General features: G+C 39.6%; 1 protein-coding gene across 4 annotated transcripts in view; it reads left to right on the forward strand.

Moving 5' to 3' along the window:
- Window positions 1-1,856: 1,856 nt before the first annotated feature.
- Cast (calpastatin) overlaps window positions 1,857-15,905 on the forward strand; it is a 114,870-nt gene continuing 100,821 nt past the window's right edge. For 2 of the 4 annotated variants that reach the window (XM_029485007.2, XM_029485011.2), the window contains exons 1-2: window positions 1,859-2,090; window positions 11,888-11,950. In XM_029485007.2, the coding sequence (XP_029340867.1) occupies window positions 2,016-2,090; window positions 11,888-11,950 (138 nt within the window). In that variant the 5' untranslated portion in view covers window positions 1,859-2,015. Of the gene's footprint in view, window positions 2,091-2,570; window positions 2,710-11,887; window positions 11,951-15,905 lie in introns of those variants that run through there. The other 2 variants (XM_029485008.2, XM_029485009.2) reach the window with 2 other exon arrangements.

The following is a 15,905-nucleotide window of genomic DNA, read 5'->3' on the forward strand; positions in this document are numbered from 1 at the left end:
ACAGCTATATCAGGGTCCTTTCAGCAAACGCTTGCTAGTGTATGCAATGGTGTCATCGTTTGGAGGCTAATTATGGGATGGATCCCTGGATATGGCAGTCTCTAGATGCTCCATCCTTTTGTCTCAGCTCCAAACTTTGTCTCTGTAACTCCTTCCATGGGTGATTGTTTCCAATTCTAAGAAGGAAGACCTTCCTTTCATAGTTTCAGTAATTCTCAATTACAAAGCAAAATACTTCAACTTCTGACTTTAGCGTTTACTCGTGGCCATTAATGTGCTGGGAAGCAATGCTTGACTTACATGAATACTGAATCAAGCAAAGCCTGAGAAATAGCATTGTTATATTTTATGAATTTTGATGAGCATGTCATGTGGCAAGTTGTAGTCAGTAAGTAATAACAGAGACCCTCAGCTTCAGCAGATAAGGAGATGAGAGTGTTCCCTTTATCTCCTGCAATGTCTCTACCTCTTCTCTTCCTGTCCACTCTGTACCAGCAGGCCCTCCTTGTCTATAACCAACAACTCTCATGAAGCACCATATTCCTAAAACACATTTGTCTTTATTTATGTACTGTATATTTCCCATTGCCACCCAAAGATAACCAACTGAATCCAGATAACCTGAAAGTTCCTGGATACCAGAGGAGTCCCTGTTTTAATCTTTGCATATCCTTTTTTCTACTATTCCTCCCTTTACATAGAAGAGTCTCAGCAAATGCAAAATTAGCTGGTTTAAATTCAATTCTTAAATATTCTGATGAAAAACACAAGGCATTCTTTTCACTCTAACACTTTTCCCCATTCTGTACATAAATGATACAAACCAATTTTTGCTAATGACAGTTTGTACACAAAAAATGTTCCAATTTTTTTTATGCATTCTTGCACTGCTGCCTGTCCTTTGGAATACTGGTGACATCGTACATATAGCACTTCAAGAAGAAATGCATATAATCCAAGAACATTGCTAATTCATTTGTGAGAAGTTGAGACATATCCCTAAAATTGAAGGGACACTGGACAACCATAATTCTATTTATCCAAGCTCCTTATAGCATGGCAAATCTTGTTATGTAATGTGGCTTCTTTCTTGTCAACTGTCTAAAACCTAGCTCTCTAGCATGTTGACAAAGACTACAAATGACAATGCTATTGTGGTGACACAGGCTTTTCTGTGGCTGGCACCAGCCAGCAATAAATAGCTGCAGGCTGACAGACCCTTTGGATGAGCACTCAAAAGGGTTGTTCAATTTCACTTCCAGCCCCAAAACAGGAAGTACTGCATAAAATGAAGCCAAGGCAAAAACCAACCCAACCTCAGAAACATAGACTCCAGAAAAGAAGATGACTTTAATATCTGTGATTATCTGCTGATTTGCGTTAGAGCAGGCAGGCTTCTGCTTGCAAACCCTTAGTAAATTTACAGAATTGGCTACATAAATAATCAAACACAGGATATAACACACACACATACACAAGTACACAAACACTGAGAGACCAATTTGTTTTCAAGATCTTCTCTCTTATTTGTAGTTCAGATTTAGGCTAGATTTCAATTAGTGACAGACTGCAGAGAAGTGTCTAATTCTTCAAATTCTTAGAAAAGGGGGTCTAGGCCACGCCCCAGTCCAGCTCTCTGGTTGCACAATCACTAGATTGGTCTGGACAACTCCACCCGGGAACTGCAATCTCCAGCTTCCCCTATTTGCGATTCACTGAGAACCCTGCAGCTTGGGGGCTAGTCCGGGGGAAAGTCTTGTTTTACAAACCCTGAGCAGACAGTGTTAAATTGCAGCTCTGGGTTGCTGAGGAGTTGGGCTCTCTGCAGTGAGCCGAGGGCAGGAAGGGGAGGGCCTAACTGAGCTGGGCGAGGGCTCAGGGTTGGGTCGGAAAAGCTGCCTCACTGAGCTGTCCCGCTCCTCCTGTCCCGAGGTGGCTGCCCGCCCCTCCCTCCCCCACAAACAATTTCGCTGCGTTTTCCCGGAGGCTGCGCCCCGCAGCAGCTTCACCAAAAAATGTCCCAGCCCGGCCCGAAGCCTGCCGCCTCTCCCAGGCCCAGTCGCGGCGCGGCAGCTCGCCACACCCAGGAGGTGAGTAGTGCTCCAGACTGAGCCGCGGGGCAAGCGGCAAAGGGCCTAAGTCCTGGAGTGTCCCGCCGCAGTCTTGGGGCGTTGCCCCTCTTTGCACCTTCCAGAGTGGGAAAGAAGATCAGAACTCCATGCCTGCGGGCAAGCAGGTGGCTAAAGGCTCTCCGAATTGGGTAGTGGCACGAGTTGGGTAGAGGGACTCCTGGAGCAAAGCGGGCTAGTGAGACCCAGGCAGTGAGCATGGGCATGGAGGCAGAATAAAGTTGACTTGCGACCTCCGGAGTGGGCTCCTGTGGCTGGGCAGAAGGGTTCTGACCTCCGTGTGAAGTCACCCCCGCGCCCCCAACCCTAGCCCTCCATTTAGGGAGTGGCAGCCTGAAAACCTGACACACACCTCTTTCCTAATTAGCCTTGGAATGGGGCGGGACCACGCTAGCTTGGGCGGGCCCTGTCGCTCTTTCCCCTTGTGCCCTCCCACCTGGCAGCTGTGTCCTGTGCGGTGTCAGCCAGGTCCCAGCCAAGCAGAGAGTCATCGTGGTGCGTGTTCTGCGTTCTCGAGAGGTTCCCAGCGGAGCAAGTCAGGGTTGTCGCCATGGCATTCGCAAGTTGGTGGTACAAGACGGTAAATAGAAGGGGCAAGGACTGGGAAGGAAGTGTATTTACCTTGCTTCTCTAGGAAGTAGAGGAACCACGTCCAGAAGTTGGAGGGTCAGGGGCAAGGACCCGGTGAGACCTCCTTGAAGAACTTCTGATTAAGCTCGGGCAGAAGCAGAAGACTCTACTTTCAGTGGCAATGCGGACGCGCTCTGGGCGGTACAGTCTGGGCGGCGAGCTGCACCAAGCTCAGCTCGCGTTCCCAAATTGAATGGACAGCAATCCTTAGTTCCGCCCTTTGGAACACATACCTGGATAGGTAGACAAGAGGCAGGCACTGTAGCCCAGGTTTAGTTTTTCAACTGCTAAGTAAAGATAAAAAAACTTACAAAGAAAAGAATGGTCAAGCAGTTTCAAACTCGAAAGAGGAGGGTGGAGAATGGAAAAGAAAAGAAAAAAAAAAAAGGGGAACAACTGATCAATTTTCAGGGGCGAGGGGGATAGGGAGAGAGAAATGAGAATAGCTCACTACTCTATATTACTTTACAAGAGGACAAACGTGTTCCTTTTGGTTAGTGCACTGAACGTCTGTCCTACCAAGTATGTGTTATACCCAATCAAGCTGGAACTTGTAATGTTTTGAAACCAGGAAGCATAGTTTTAACATTACATTTTTTTAAAAAACCAACAAAAACAAAAGAGTTCACAAACCCTGTGGTTACAGAGAGTCATAAGTTGATTTATTGTGAGAATTTCAAAATCTTCCTTCCTCTCAGTAAGTGGTATGGAAAAAGTAAAGATGCAGTAACCAGATAATCTTTGCAACTAGAAACTTGGGGTTAGAATTAGAAAATAGGCATCGAGGACTGATTGATCATCTAGGTGTGCTAGCCTTCAGGTGCACTGTAGAGTTCTTAACTCAAGTGGCAATGATTTCAATGTGTCAGTCTTTGTAAATGTGTTTCCATATCTGTAAAATAGCAGATATCTACATAAGGACTAGATTCAGCAAGAGATGACATGCCACATACATGTTTTCAGTGATGTTTCTTTGTGAAAGTTCTTCCTTACACTTTTCTGTGCTATTTAAATGTATAGTTTTATTTATTCTATATTTTTGATTATTTTATTTATTTACATTTCAACTGTTATTCCCTCTTCCTGGTTTCCCCTCTGCAAACACGTTATCCCATCCCCCCACCCCTTGCGTCTATGAGGGAGCTCCACCACCCACCCACCCACTCCTGCATCACAGCCCTAGGATTCCTCTACACTGGGGCATCTGTCCTCTACAGGAACAAGGGCCTCTCCTCCCATTGATGCCAGACAAGACTGTCGTGTGCTACATATTCAGCTGGAGCCATGGGTCCCTCCATGTGTACTCTTTGGTTGGTGGTTTAGTCCTAGGGAGCTCTGGGGGGGTCTGGTTGGTTGATATTGTTGTTCTTCCTATATATAGTTTTATTAATGTGCTAAGAGCAAAGGTTTGCTTTGAGGCATGATTGCTCCAGAATTCTTATCAAAATGCACCCATTAAATTATCTGCAAATATGGGTGGCAGATGTTCAACTAACATCAGATTCCTCTGTCCAAGCTTGGCATTGTCTAAAGGAAATTGTGCCAGGTTACTTAGATGCTAGCTTAAATATTTGCTTTTAGTACCTACTGAACCATGTTAGACACTTCGATGTTTCTGCTGCAGTATCCATTATAAGCCAGTTTGGGGATTATTATTTAAGACTTCTGTTTGGTGCTAGCTATCTTTACTTCTCAAGTCAAGCCTGGGATCAAGCTTTGACTTTTCCCCATGAGATATGTACTGTGAGACCCAAAGGGCTTTAAAATTTTTTAACAGTCGCATTAACAAAAATATTTTAAGAAATCAAGTTAATAGAATTGTTATTAGCTGGCTCTGTCCTAAGTGACATTTAAGCATGTAATCATGTGCTAAAAATGACGAGTCACCTCTTTGTGTTAATTACTCAAAGACCTGGCTGTGCTATGTATGTATACTCACAGTACCTCACAATTCACACTTCCCACATTTCAGAGCTTTCACTTGCCACTGTGGCTAGTGGAATAGCATCAAGTAGGAAAAAAGCTCTAAGGGGCTTGTTCCTAATCTTCTTTTTTTGTTTGTTTGTTTGTTTGTTTGTTTGTTTGTGTTTTTACAGCTTATCTGTAAGTGATCATAGATTATTTTGAGAATGAAATGTAGTACTTTCAAAAATATACATTTATAATTTGCCTCTTCAAGGTATGCAAAGTCTATACAAATCTCTCTCCAATGGTTCACACAGCCAACTTATATATATATATATATATATATATATATATATATATATATGTGTGTGTGTGTGTGTGTGTGTGTGTGTGTGTGTGCATATATTCCCTATTTCTGTGTATATATAAAATATGTGTACATATTTTATATGTGCAATTTATATATGAGTAGTTTGTTTATGTGCCTATGAATAAAGGTTTGCAGTTGAACCCTTTTATCATATCATTCAAAAACGATTTTTAAAAATTGAATCTTTACTGAACATGTATCAATTACTTTTGTCATTATTTCCCAAATAGTATAATATAAAACCGTTGATATGCCTTAATATTGTATATCATAAAGGACACAGGGACAGTGAAAAAGTTAGATGCAAACATGCTATTTTATTTGTTTGTTTGTTTGTTTGTATTTTTTACAGCTTATCTATAAGTGATCACACATCATTTTGAGAATGAAATGTAGTACTTTCTCTCAAAAATATACATAATATAATTTGCTTCTTCAAGGCATGCAAAGTCTGTACAAATTCCTCTCCAAGCCATTTGAGCTTCTGCAGGATTTGATTTCCCAAAAGGTTTCTGGAGCCAGTTTCCACACACACATCCTTGTAGGCTATGTCTAGTGAATCCTATAATTAGAATATCCTTAGTAGGATTCTTTAAATAGTAAAAATAATGTGAATGATCTAACTTTATACAGAATAAAGAAGAGTAATGTCAAGATATATCATTTAAGAGCATGCTACCTGGAAAGCCAACCAAGGAAACATAATATTGTACATTTTCACACTGATTACCATCAGCATCTGAATATTTTTGATTGTAGTAAAAACTGACTTCATGAAATGTTTAAAAAGCTTCTATTAAAGAATATATCTGGTGAGCATCATAATTATCAGAACTTAGTATAATTGGCTTACATAAGTCGTCAGATTCCTGAGTCATACATTGATTTTACTGTCCTGTGATAATTAAAGGGGTTTCTTAGTTTAATTAGATTCCTAGCCCCAGTGAGAGCATAATCAAGGTACTCAATCATCGGAAGGCTCCACCGTTCCAGCCAGGCTGGACAAAGTGTTGCAGACTTCCCATGGCTGAGCAGACAACTTGGTTGTAATGGATTTGGGGAGGGAAAGGCAAAATTATGAGGGAGGTCTGCACAAAGGCTATAGTATTTAAGGCAAGCAACAAGAATAAAGAGGTCAAATGTCACATTTTTTTTTTTTGGTTGGCACTCCCTGAATGGAGCATTTTTCCATTGCATAAAAGCCTTTTAAACTGAGTAACGTATGATGATATTGTTCTTTAATCAGTTTTTAAAACTCCTCAGAAAGTTAATTATATTATTCAAGTGGTTTTCAAAGAGTGGTGAGGCTCTCTGGGTTGGAAACAGAGGGTGGTTATTTGAGAGTCGAAGGTGGACAGACAACTGGTAGTTAGTTCTAAGCAGGCTATATCAGCACCAGCAGGGTGTCTCAGTCAGAATTCCATTTCCCCATTTCAGAATACTTTTAGGATCCAAATCTTATTAGCATGACAGTAAAGTTTTGTTCCTCAAGATGTTTCATTTTCCTTTTATGAAAACTTATGAAGAAACACTATGACTACCATAAATTGGAAAGGAGTCTCATTAGTTAATAAAACTGTTAAAAACTGTTCCATCCAGGAAAGAGTCTTGGCTGTATACGCTACCACTTCAGATGAACAACCATTTAATTCAGGAGTTGTGTGTGTGCGTGTGTGCGTGTGTGTGTGTGTGTGTGTGTGTGTGTGTGTGTGTGTGTGTGTGTTGGGAGGGGGCAGGTTCAGTATGCCATAATGTGCATGTGGAAGTCAGAGAACAGCTGGTGCGCCCAGTTCTCTCCTAGCTGCCATGTGGGTTCCACGAGTCAAACTCAGCTGTCAGGCTTGGTGGAGCCATGCACCTTTACCTATTGAGTATCTCATTGTCCACATTCTCTTACAATATTTATTTTGTTCCCACGACACCGAGCTTGTAGTGGACATTCACTGATTTTTCTTTTCCATGGTTAATAAACTCCATACATACAACCCATAGTAACCTTTTCTGTGAGTTTTGACACTTTTCAGTTTTATGGCTAGAACAGTTATGATTTTACCTCTGGGTGACTCTGTGGGGTAAACACTCTTGAGATAACAGTCACTTAAATTTTTCAAAACATTTTGAAAACTTTTCATATGAGCAGAAGATAAACGGCAAAATTAACACCCACAAATCGACTGGCATCATTAATGACCAACATCATGTCAGTCTATCTCCAGATTCCACTTCCACACAAAGTTTTTAAATGGATGTGAATTGCCAGTAAGTTACACATATAGCCAAGTTGTACACTGTTGAAAAGAAGGGATTTTCATTTTATGTGTGTTTTTCCCCCTCTCTGGTGTAATCTGGAGTGAGACAATCACAATGATGTGATAGAACACTAAACAAATGCTTTCCAGAAACTCAACTTTTGACTTAGAAAATGAAACTTCCATATCTACACTTAGTTCTCATTCATTTCATGAAATCAGACTGATGTCAAAGGGAAAGGAGAGCTATGGAGCCATTTTGTATTCTTTAAGACCAGCTTTGTCTCTGTGGCTTGCTTCTGTTCTTTATTGTTGTTGGCTTTATTCTCTCTGACAGTGCAGAAACACGGGCTTAGACAATCCTAAAATCTCATTCTTTCTGCATTAGTGTCTTTTTCAGTAACTCTTAATAAAAGGTATTAGCCAGGGTAGGAAAATAGAGTTGGGTCAGTTTACATTTTAACATTGAAATTACACTAGCGATCGGGGTAGTTGTCACTCTCTATTAAACAAGGAGAGACTGAAAGGTTGAATTATTTTCCCAAGATCTCACGGCCTTTGGATTTCTATTTAATCAGTTTTTCACTGTTAGCTAAGAGATGAAAGTGATTCTGAGCATTTATGTCTGCAGAATGCAAGATAGGAAATAGGTTACCCAGGCAACAGGTAAGATTGGGAAACCAGGCAAGGACAAGGCAACCAGACCATAGTTATGAGATCTGCAGCCCTAGCCAGGAGGACTTGCAGGGTTACCTTGTAAAAGCCAAAATGACAATTCTTTTGGCCTGCTATCCTAGAAAGACTCCAAGATCAGAGAGAAGAGAAGGTGTGTGTGTGTGTGTGTGTGTGACCCCCCACCCATTCATATCACCCTAGATCCTATATCAGTGGTTCTCAACTTTCCTAACTCTGCAGTACTTTAATAGCTTCTCATATTTTGTTGATTTGTCAACAGTGATTTTGCTACTGATATGAATTGCAATGTAAATATCTTTGTTTTTCGATGGTCTGTGGCACCCCTGTGAAAGGGGCCTTAGATGCCCCCAAAGGGGTCGCAACCCACAAATTGAGAACTGCTGCTCTAGGTTCTCACCCAGCCAGTAGTTGCCTCTTATTGGCCAAACCCAGACTGAGATGATCCATTCTGAGAAGTAACCTGGAAAGATCTCTGGTAATACCAACAGAGGTTGTGAGGAAGGAAACCACTGTTTGGTGCACAGCCTGTTTAAAGCAAGGATAGCTTTGCATCTTAGTCCTTTGATTGTTTGCTGAATAATCTTATTTTATGAAGCAGAGCACATACAAGCACAGATCTCTAAGATTTTGGTTTTTTTTTTAAATACCAATTTGCACATGATCCCTTAATTTTTCAACCTATTTTCTCAGCCTTCCTTCTTTATCTATTTTGGTGATCTAAAAAGAGCAGGGCATTTTTAGAAGTTTATGGAAATTAAAGCATTTAAGCAAGCATTGTTACTCAGTCTCATCCCATGTCCAAGAAAAGAGAGAATGTAATTTCTCTTTGATTAGAAAGGCAATGTGTTATAATAAGAACACATGCTCCACTATGTTCATAGCAGCCTTATTTGTAGTAGCCAGAAGCTGGAAAGAACCCAGATGTCCTTTAACGGAGGAATGGATACAGAAAATGTGGTACATTTACACAGTGGAGTACTCAGATGTCTAAAACAATGACTTCATGAAATGTGCAGGTAAATGGATGGAACTAGAAAATATCATCCTGAGTGAGGTAACCCAATCACAAAAGAACACACATGGTATGCACTCAGTGATAAGAGGATATTAGCCCAAAAGCTTTGACTACCCAAGATACAATTCATAGACCACAAGCTCAAGAAGGAAGACCAAAGTGTGGGTCCTTCAGTCCTTTGGTTTTTCTTACAAGGAGTAACAAAATAGTCATGGAAGGAGTTAGAGAGACAAAGTGTGGAGCAGAGATTGAAGGAAAGGCCATCTAGAGACTGCCCCACCTGGGGCTCCATCCCATATACAGTGACCAAACCCAGGCACTATTGTGGATGCCAACAAGTACTTGCTGACAGATGCCTGATATAGCTGTCTCCTGAGAGGCTCTGCCAGAACCTGAAAAATTCAGAAGTGGATGCTCACAGCCAACCATTGAACTGAGCATGGGGTCCCCAGTGGAGAAGTTAGAAAAAGGACTGAAGGAGCTGAAGGGGTTTGCAACCCCATAGGAAGAAAAACAATACCAAAACAACCAGACCCCTCAGAGCTCCCAGGGACTAAACCTCCAACCAAAGATTAGATAGACATGGAGGAACCCATGGCTCCAGCTGCATATGTAGCAGAGGATGGTCTTGTTGGACATCAATGGGAGGAGAGGCCCTTGGTCCTGTGAAGGCTTAGTGCCCCAGTGTAAGGGAATTCCAGGGCGAGGAGGCTGGAGTGGGTGGGTGGGTGGGGGAATACCCTCAATGAAGCAGGGGGGTGAGGGGATGGGATAGGGGATTTCAGGGGTAGGAGACCAGGAAAGGGGATAACATTTGAAATGTAAATAAAGAAAATATCCAATTAAAAAAAGGCAATGTGTGCATTTAGGAAGTATTCAATGAGCAAGTGACAGCTAAGTGATAGTTTGTTTCCTATCAAACTATGACTTAGAGATAGGCTGTTGTGCAGATAGGAAGATATATTCCTTGACTTAGACTTGGACAGGAAATGCTGGTGTGAACATTTTTTTCATCAAACTGTTTAGATATGGCTCATTTCCATGGATTCCCTTCACTTATCCCTGTGAGTACTTCTGTAGGAGAGGAAGTTTGAATTCAATAAAGCATTTCACTGAAAGTTATATGTATAAAATACAGTTAAGGAAGTATTCCTGCCATGACATCTTGGTCATTTTCTTTTTCCTCGAACATATCTACTGATATGAGTAAGGTTAATATCACCTGAGGTTGTCTAGCATGCTAAAGTGGGAAACAACAGTCTATAAGTAAAAAAAAAGATTGCTTTGTGACTATTTAACATTTACTCACATTTATTAGTGTATATGTGTCCTAAACAACACCAACTTGCTATTATCCTTTATTTTCTCATTCAAAAAATTACATAGATCATTTTTTCAGTATCAAATAAGAGGCATAAAATACCTTGTTGACAATACAAAATTATTACTATTATCACTAATATTACTCTTCTTATTTTATATAACTTGCCTACACATCCATGCTATGATTTTTGCCCTAGAAAATACAATATTACTTTCAAACTTGGTTAATTTTTTATTTTATTATTTTATGTGTATAAGTGTTTTATCTGTATGCCTATGCACCAAGTATAACGCTGGTGCTCAAGGAGGACAGAAGAGGGATTTCCCCTTAAACTCGAGTTAGAGATGATTGTAGGCTACCATGTGGACACTGGCAACCAAACCAATACCGTCTGGAAGAGCCGCCAGTGCTCTTAACCGTGGAGCTATCTTTAGCCCTAATAGTTTGGTTTCAATAAGGATAGTGAGGATTGAAACCAACAGAGAACTATCATTTGTTTTATATTTGACTCTCTTGTCTTATTTTCCCAGTGTTTACCATTTCTCACAGTATGTAAGAAATTAATAATCCTTTGTTTCCTCTTTCAAAGATCATAAAAATATTATTATCTTTCTCAAGAAGATGATCAATAGAGGAAATTGAATAGACTTATTTTACCTTATTGTCAAGGCAAATGAGCATATGAACTTCTTGAAGATCAGTGTTCCTCATAAAAATACTTATATATCTGCTCAGCAGTTTAAGAGCAGTGACTGCTCCTCCAGAGACCAGGTCCAGTCCCCAGCACTCACATGGCAGCTCACAACTGTAACTCCAGTTCCAGAGGACATGACAACCTCACACAGTCATGCATGCAGATAAAACACTGATGCACATAAATAAATAAATTACTAAAAAACGTATCTATCTTGATTGTCTAGGCAGTCATTATTTTCTAGAAAAATAATGGTTCTATTCATGAACATAATTAAAACGCAAAAACATAAATAGGAACAGTTGGATGCATGGATTTTCCTTCACACTTTATCATTCTGTGTTAGTAAATATTGAATGGAAGAACTCTAGGAGAATTCAGTTGTTGAAACTGATGGCTGACCTAGAATGTTGTAGACCTCTATCCTTATCACATACAACTTGCTTGTTCTCATGCTTAAGAATGGCTTCAGACACAGCGTGGTCCTTAAAAGATCACATCTCAAAGATAAGCAGATGTCTCCCAGACTAGTAATTTGGGTTTCAGAAATACATTATGTACTGTATAGGGGATGAGATGCCAAAATGCCCCTACTGTTACCCTTGCATCTGGTTAATTATAGACTGATTTCCTGTCTCCAAAGTTAATATCTGTCTGATCCTTTGATTTTGAGATCCTCTGACTAATTGAGACTTCCCAGTATTCTCTAGGGAAACATCAAAAGGGTGCTTGTTTCTTTTTGTTTTCTTGTTTTGGTTTTCATTGTTGCTGCAGGTTTTTTTTTTTTATGCATTTATCCTTTCGAAATAAAGAGGCAATTGTCTTAAATCACTTTCCTATATTAAATATTATCTATTTTTATTTTATATTTTTAGCATGTTAATGAAAAGAATATTGGATCATCTTCTAAACCAGGAGAAAAGAAAGGATCCGATGAGGTAATTTCTGCAATACTTATTACCATTTTCTTTGTGATGCTTTTAAAATTGTGAATTCTGGTTTTCAATATTAAATAATAATGTAGTAAGGTATACTTACTTGACAATTGGCAAATTTAGGGAGTTTTTTGTATGTCTTTGTACTATGTTGTATGTGTGTGTGTGCAATGATGTTTGCAAATGTGAGTGCCATGGGTGCACATGTACCCATGTAAATAGGTTTGGAGGTCAGAGGTCAGTTGCCTTCAGCTTTTATTCAGGGTCTCTGTTATTTCTATGTTATGTACACAAGGTTAGCTGAGCCAGAAATTTCTAGTGATTCTCCTGTCTCTGCCTCTTATTTCCCTGTAGAAAGCCTGTAATTGTAGACACACACACACTGTAGATCAAGCTTTTCATGAGTTCTGGGGACTTGAACTCAAATCTTCGTGCTTGCATAGCAAGTGATTTTACCTGTTGTGTGTAGCTTTTGCTACTCTGCCTAAGCTCCAGGAATGGGCCCCTGCTACCAGCCCCTACCCAGAGACTATTAGATCTGCAGATGAAAAACACAGACACACATGTTGCCCAATTTCAACCTGACTTATGGCTCAATTGCTGGGCATTATTAATGTACTGTGGTTTGTGTGCCCTTCCCAATACTTTTAGCTCATCACTTCTTAATCTGCCCTCGCTTCAGTTACTCAGTTGCCTGTAGTCTCAGCTGTAACCCCAACCTGTTTCCTGGAACAACACCTCATAGCTACTCTGCCAGAGATCTCACATGGCTTGTTCTCTTTTCTCCCTCTGTAAGCATGGAAGAACACTCCTTCTCTCTCCTCTTCTTCTGTCTAATAGCTTGCCTGAAGGGACCTGGAAGTCCTGCCTATTCCTTCTGCCCAGCAATTGGCCTATGGCATCTTTACTGATAGATGAAGAACCAGTTGGGGAACAGGACCTTAGCATCAGAACCACCCCTACATTTACCCTCTGAGCTACATTCCCAATCTTGGAATACTTAACTTTAACTATGATTTGAGTAGACAAAAGACAAAGAATTGCAGCAAATGCCTGCTACAATTTATCATGTTGCATTTCACATGCAAAGCTTGAAGGTGGAACTGAGTAAAAAACCTATGAGAATTCCTGTACATAATTTGGTAAGAATTCATCAAGTTTTTCTCAAATGTAGGGACATTCTAAGACCAACAGACACGTGGGCTGAGACAGGAAAAAGAAAAAAACACTTAACACCAGCATCTTGAAATACAGTGGGACAAAGAAGTCTCCCAAAACCTGTAATCAAATCTATTTAAAGTATTTGACTTACACATCTGGCCACAGTGCGGGAGTATGAGCTTTTTAGAAATTTACTTTAGTAATGCCCTGGAAAGTAAAATTTGAAGACAACATGAAAGGATATGATCTTTCAGAGACAAGTTTAAAATCTTCAAGTTTAGTGATGGATGTGTTCTGTAACTAAAGAGTTGTGTTGGTAGCATTGAAAGGGAATGGTCGTTTATATGTTTATCTTGCTCGAATAGCCTGGCTAGTCTTTTCTTCCTCATCATTATTTACTTCTCCTTATATTATTTGTAAGTCCATTATTGAACGATTCATGTTCCTGATACTACTCTTTTTAACGAAGTCAGTCTTTTTTTTTAAATCAGAGAATTAATATATATTGCTATAAAATTTTGTGTATACATTTAAATTAATGTCATATATTCATAGTTGTTAAATATGTTGTTGATTTTTATTAACTCTTTAAAACTCCTGCATCTAAATATAATTATTGGAAAACAAACTTAAAGGAACCAGTATCATCTCTACTATCTAAAACCCAGAAAGATGGTCAGCTTTATATCTTTGTGCATTTACTTATGTCTTTGTAACACCACCATATATCCATTTTAATGGAGGACTGATTTCAGGGCCAGCCATGACTAATGAACTCCATCGATGCTCACATTCTTTTATAATGTAACTTAGGACGTTCACTTAATCTAAGTCCTTCCAAAATCCTCTGTCACCTCTAGAATATTAAGAATGCCCAGTACCAAGTTAATGTCATCCTCTGATGAGTTATTGTAGTATACTATTTATGGAAAAATAACAAGGGGGAACATTTCTGTGTTCTATACATCTGTAATTTTCCCTGAATATACTTGATCCATGATTGGTTGAATACATAGATAGGGACTGTTGTGGTAATTCTCCAAGGGACAGCTGTATGTTTAATGAAATACCACTTCCTAAAGACAAGAGAGGGGCATCATTAATAGAGCATGGGCTGGAAATGAGTAATAATTTACTTTGAGGAAGATTGATTGATCTTTTCAAATAAAAATAAAAACTCATCAACAGGATGTAGTAGCACAGCCCTGAGTATAGCACTGAGAAGGAAGAGGTTGAAAAGTTGGCACTGACTTGTATGCCTAGTCTACTGGCCAGTCAGGGCTACCTGGGAAGATTTTGTCTGAAATACTTTTGAACTTTTGAATTTCAGCATTATTATCAGATCCTGGAATGGACTCCTAAACATTGTTTTATGGTTATAAGTCATCTCAAGAGTCCATGCTGACTGTGGATCATTCATTATGGCTTAAAAGCTCATGCATGCTCCACTATCAGATGAGGCACAAAGTGTTAGAGATGTGCCAAAATCAGTCTCATTTGGCTTTCCTGGACACTAGTGCCCAATACCCATTTTTTTTTATTCAGAATCCCCAAATTTTTGGGGGGTTGTGTGTATCTTTATGTGCACATGCATGTTCCTGTGAGTGTACAAAAGTGTGGGTGTATGCAGGTGCTTATGTACCTGTGTGCATCTGAAGGCCAGAAGTCAACTTTTAATGTCATTCCTCAGCAGTGACCTAAGCATACCACCATACCTAATGCTCAAAAGCAAAAGTTTTACTGACTGACCTATATCTCTAGCACCCACCCACGTTCATGTTCAGTTTTAAATTTGTATGTATTTATTCATAGGGTAGGCTGTATATTTTAGTATAATTTTTTTTTCAGGGAGGAAGCAGAGTTGTGTGAATGTAGGCATGCTTTCATATTTAACTTCCCCCAAACCAAGTGAAGCAACAAAAAAAAAATTACTATGGACATTTGTTTGTATTTTCCCTCAAAGTTTTGCACCTATTGCTATGTAGGCCTTTTGCACTGCAGAGAAGATGACTGATGCAGCTTAATTCTGGTATATTAGGCAACTTAGTTTGTTGTTGTTGTCTTAGTCCTTGTAGCAATGTCTTAATTTTGCCTTCAAAGTTTAAACATTCTTTTTTTCAAAGATTTTTTTATTAAGTCTTTGAATTCTTTATTTTTTTTAAAGATTTATTTATTATTATATCTAAGTACACTGTAGTTGTCTTCAGATGCACCAGAAGAGGGCGTCAGATCTCATTACGGATGGTTGTGAGCCACCATGTGGTTGCTGGGATTTGAACTCAAGACCTTGGGAAGAGCAGTCGGTGCTCTTAACCACTGAGCCATCTCTCCAGCCCCCTAAACATTCTTAAATATACCCACTTTGTGATTTTTAAATACATTTTTTTCTGGCATGTCTACTTTAAAAAGTGTCTCTTTGTTGTACATACTTTAGCTCCTCTTTCCCCAGTGGTGCTAGGAATTGAACCCAGAAATTTACACAGTTTAATAAGCACTCTACCACTGAGCTGTATATCCACACCTCTATTTTCTTGCTTATCTTGAAGCAAGCTGCCCCAGGCTGTCTGTAACCTCCCTAGATAGTGCAGGCAGATCCTGCTTTTGCCTCCATTCACATAATACTGAGATTTCATGTGTTAATCATCTGCCTCCAGTTCATCCTTTTTTTTTTTTTTTCCAGTTGATAGGTGCATTGCATTGTGAGTGGTTCTGAAATTTGTCCTTATATTTCTGTTTCTAAATTATGCTTTTTGCAACTTAAAATACAAGTTTAAATGTTATGTTTTACTTTTTTGTG

The sequence above is a fragment of the Mus caroli genome, unplaced genomic scaffold (assembly GCF_978045245.1).
Source record: "Mus caroli unplaced genomic scaffold, Mus_caroli_1 scaffold_15, whole genome shotgun sequence".
Classification (NCBI taxonomy): Eukaryota; Metazoa; Chordata; class Mammalia; order Rodentia; family Muridae; genus Mus; species Mus caroli.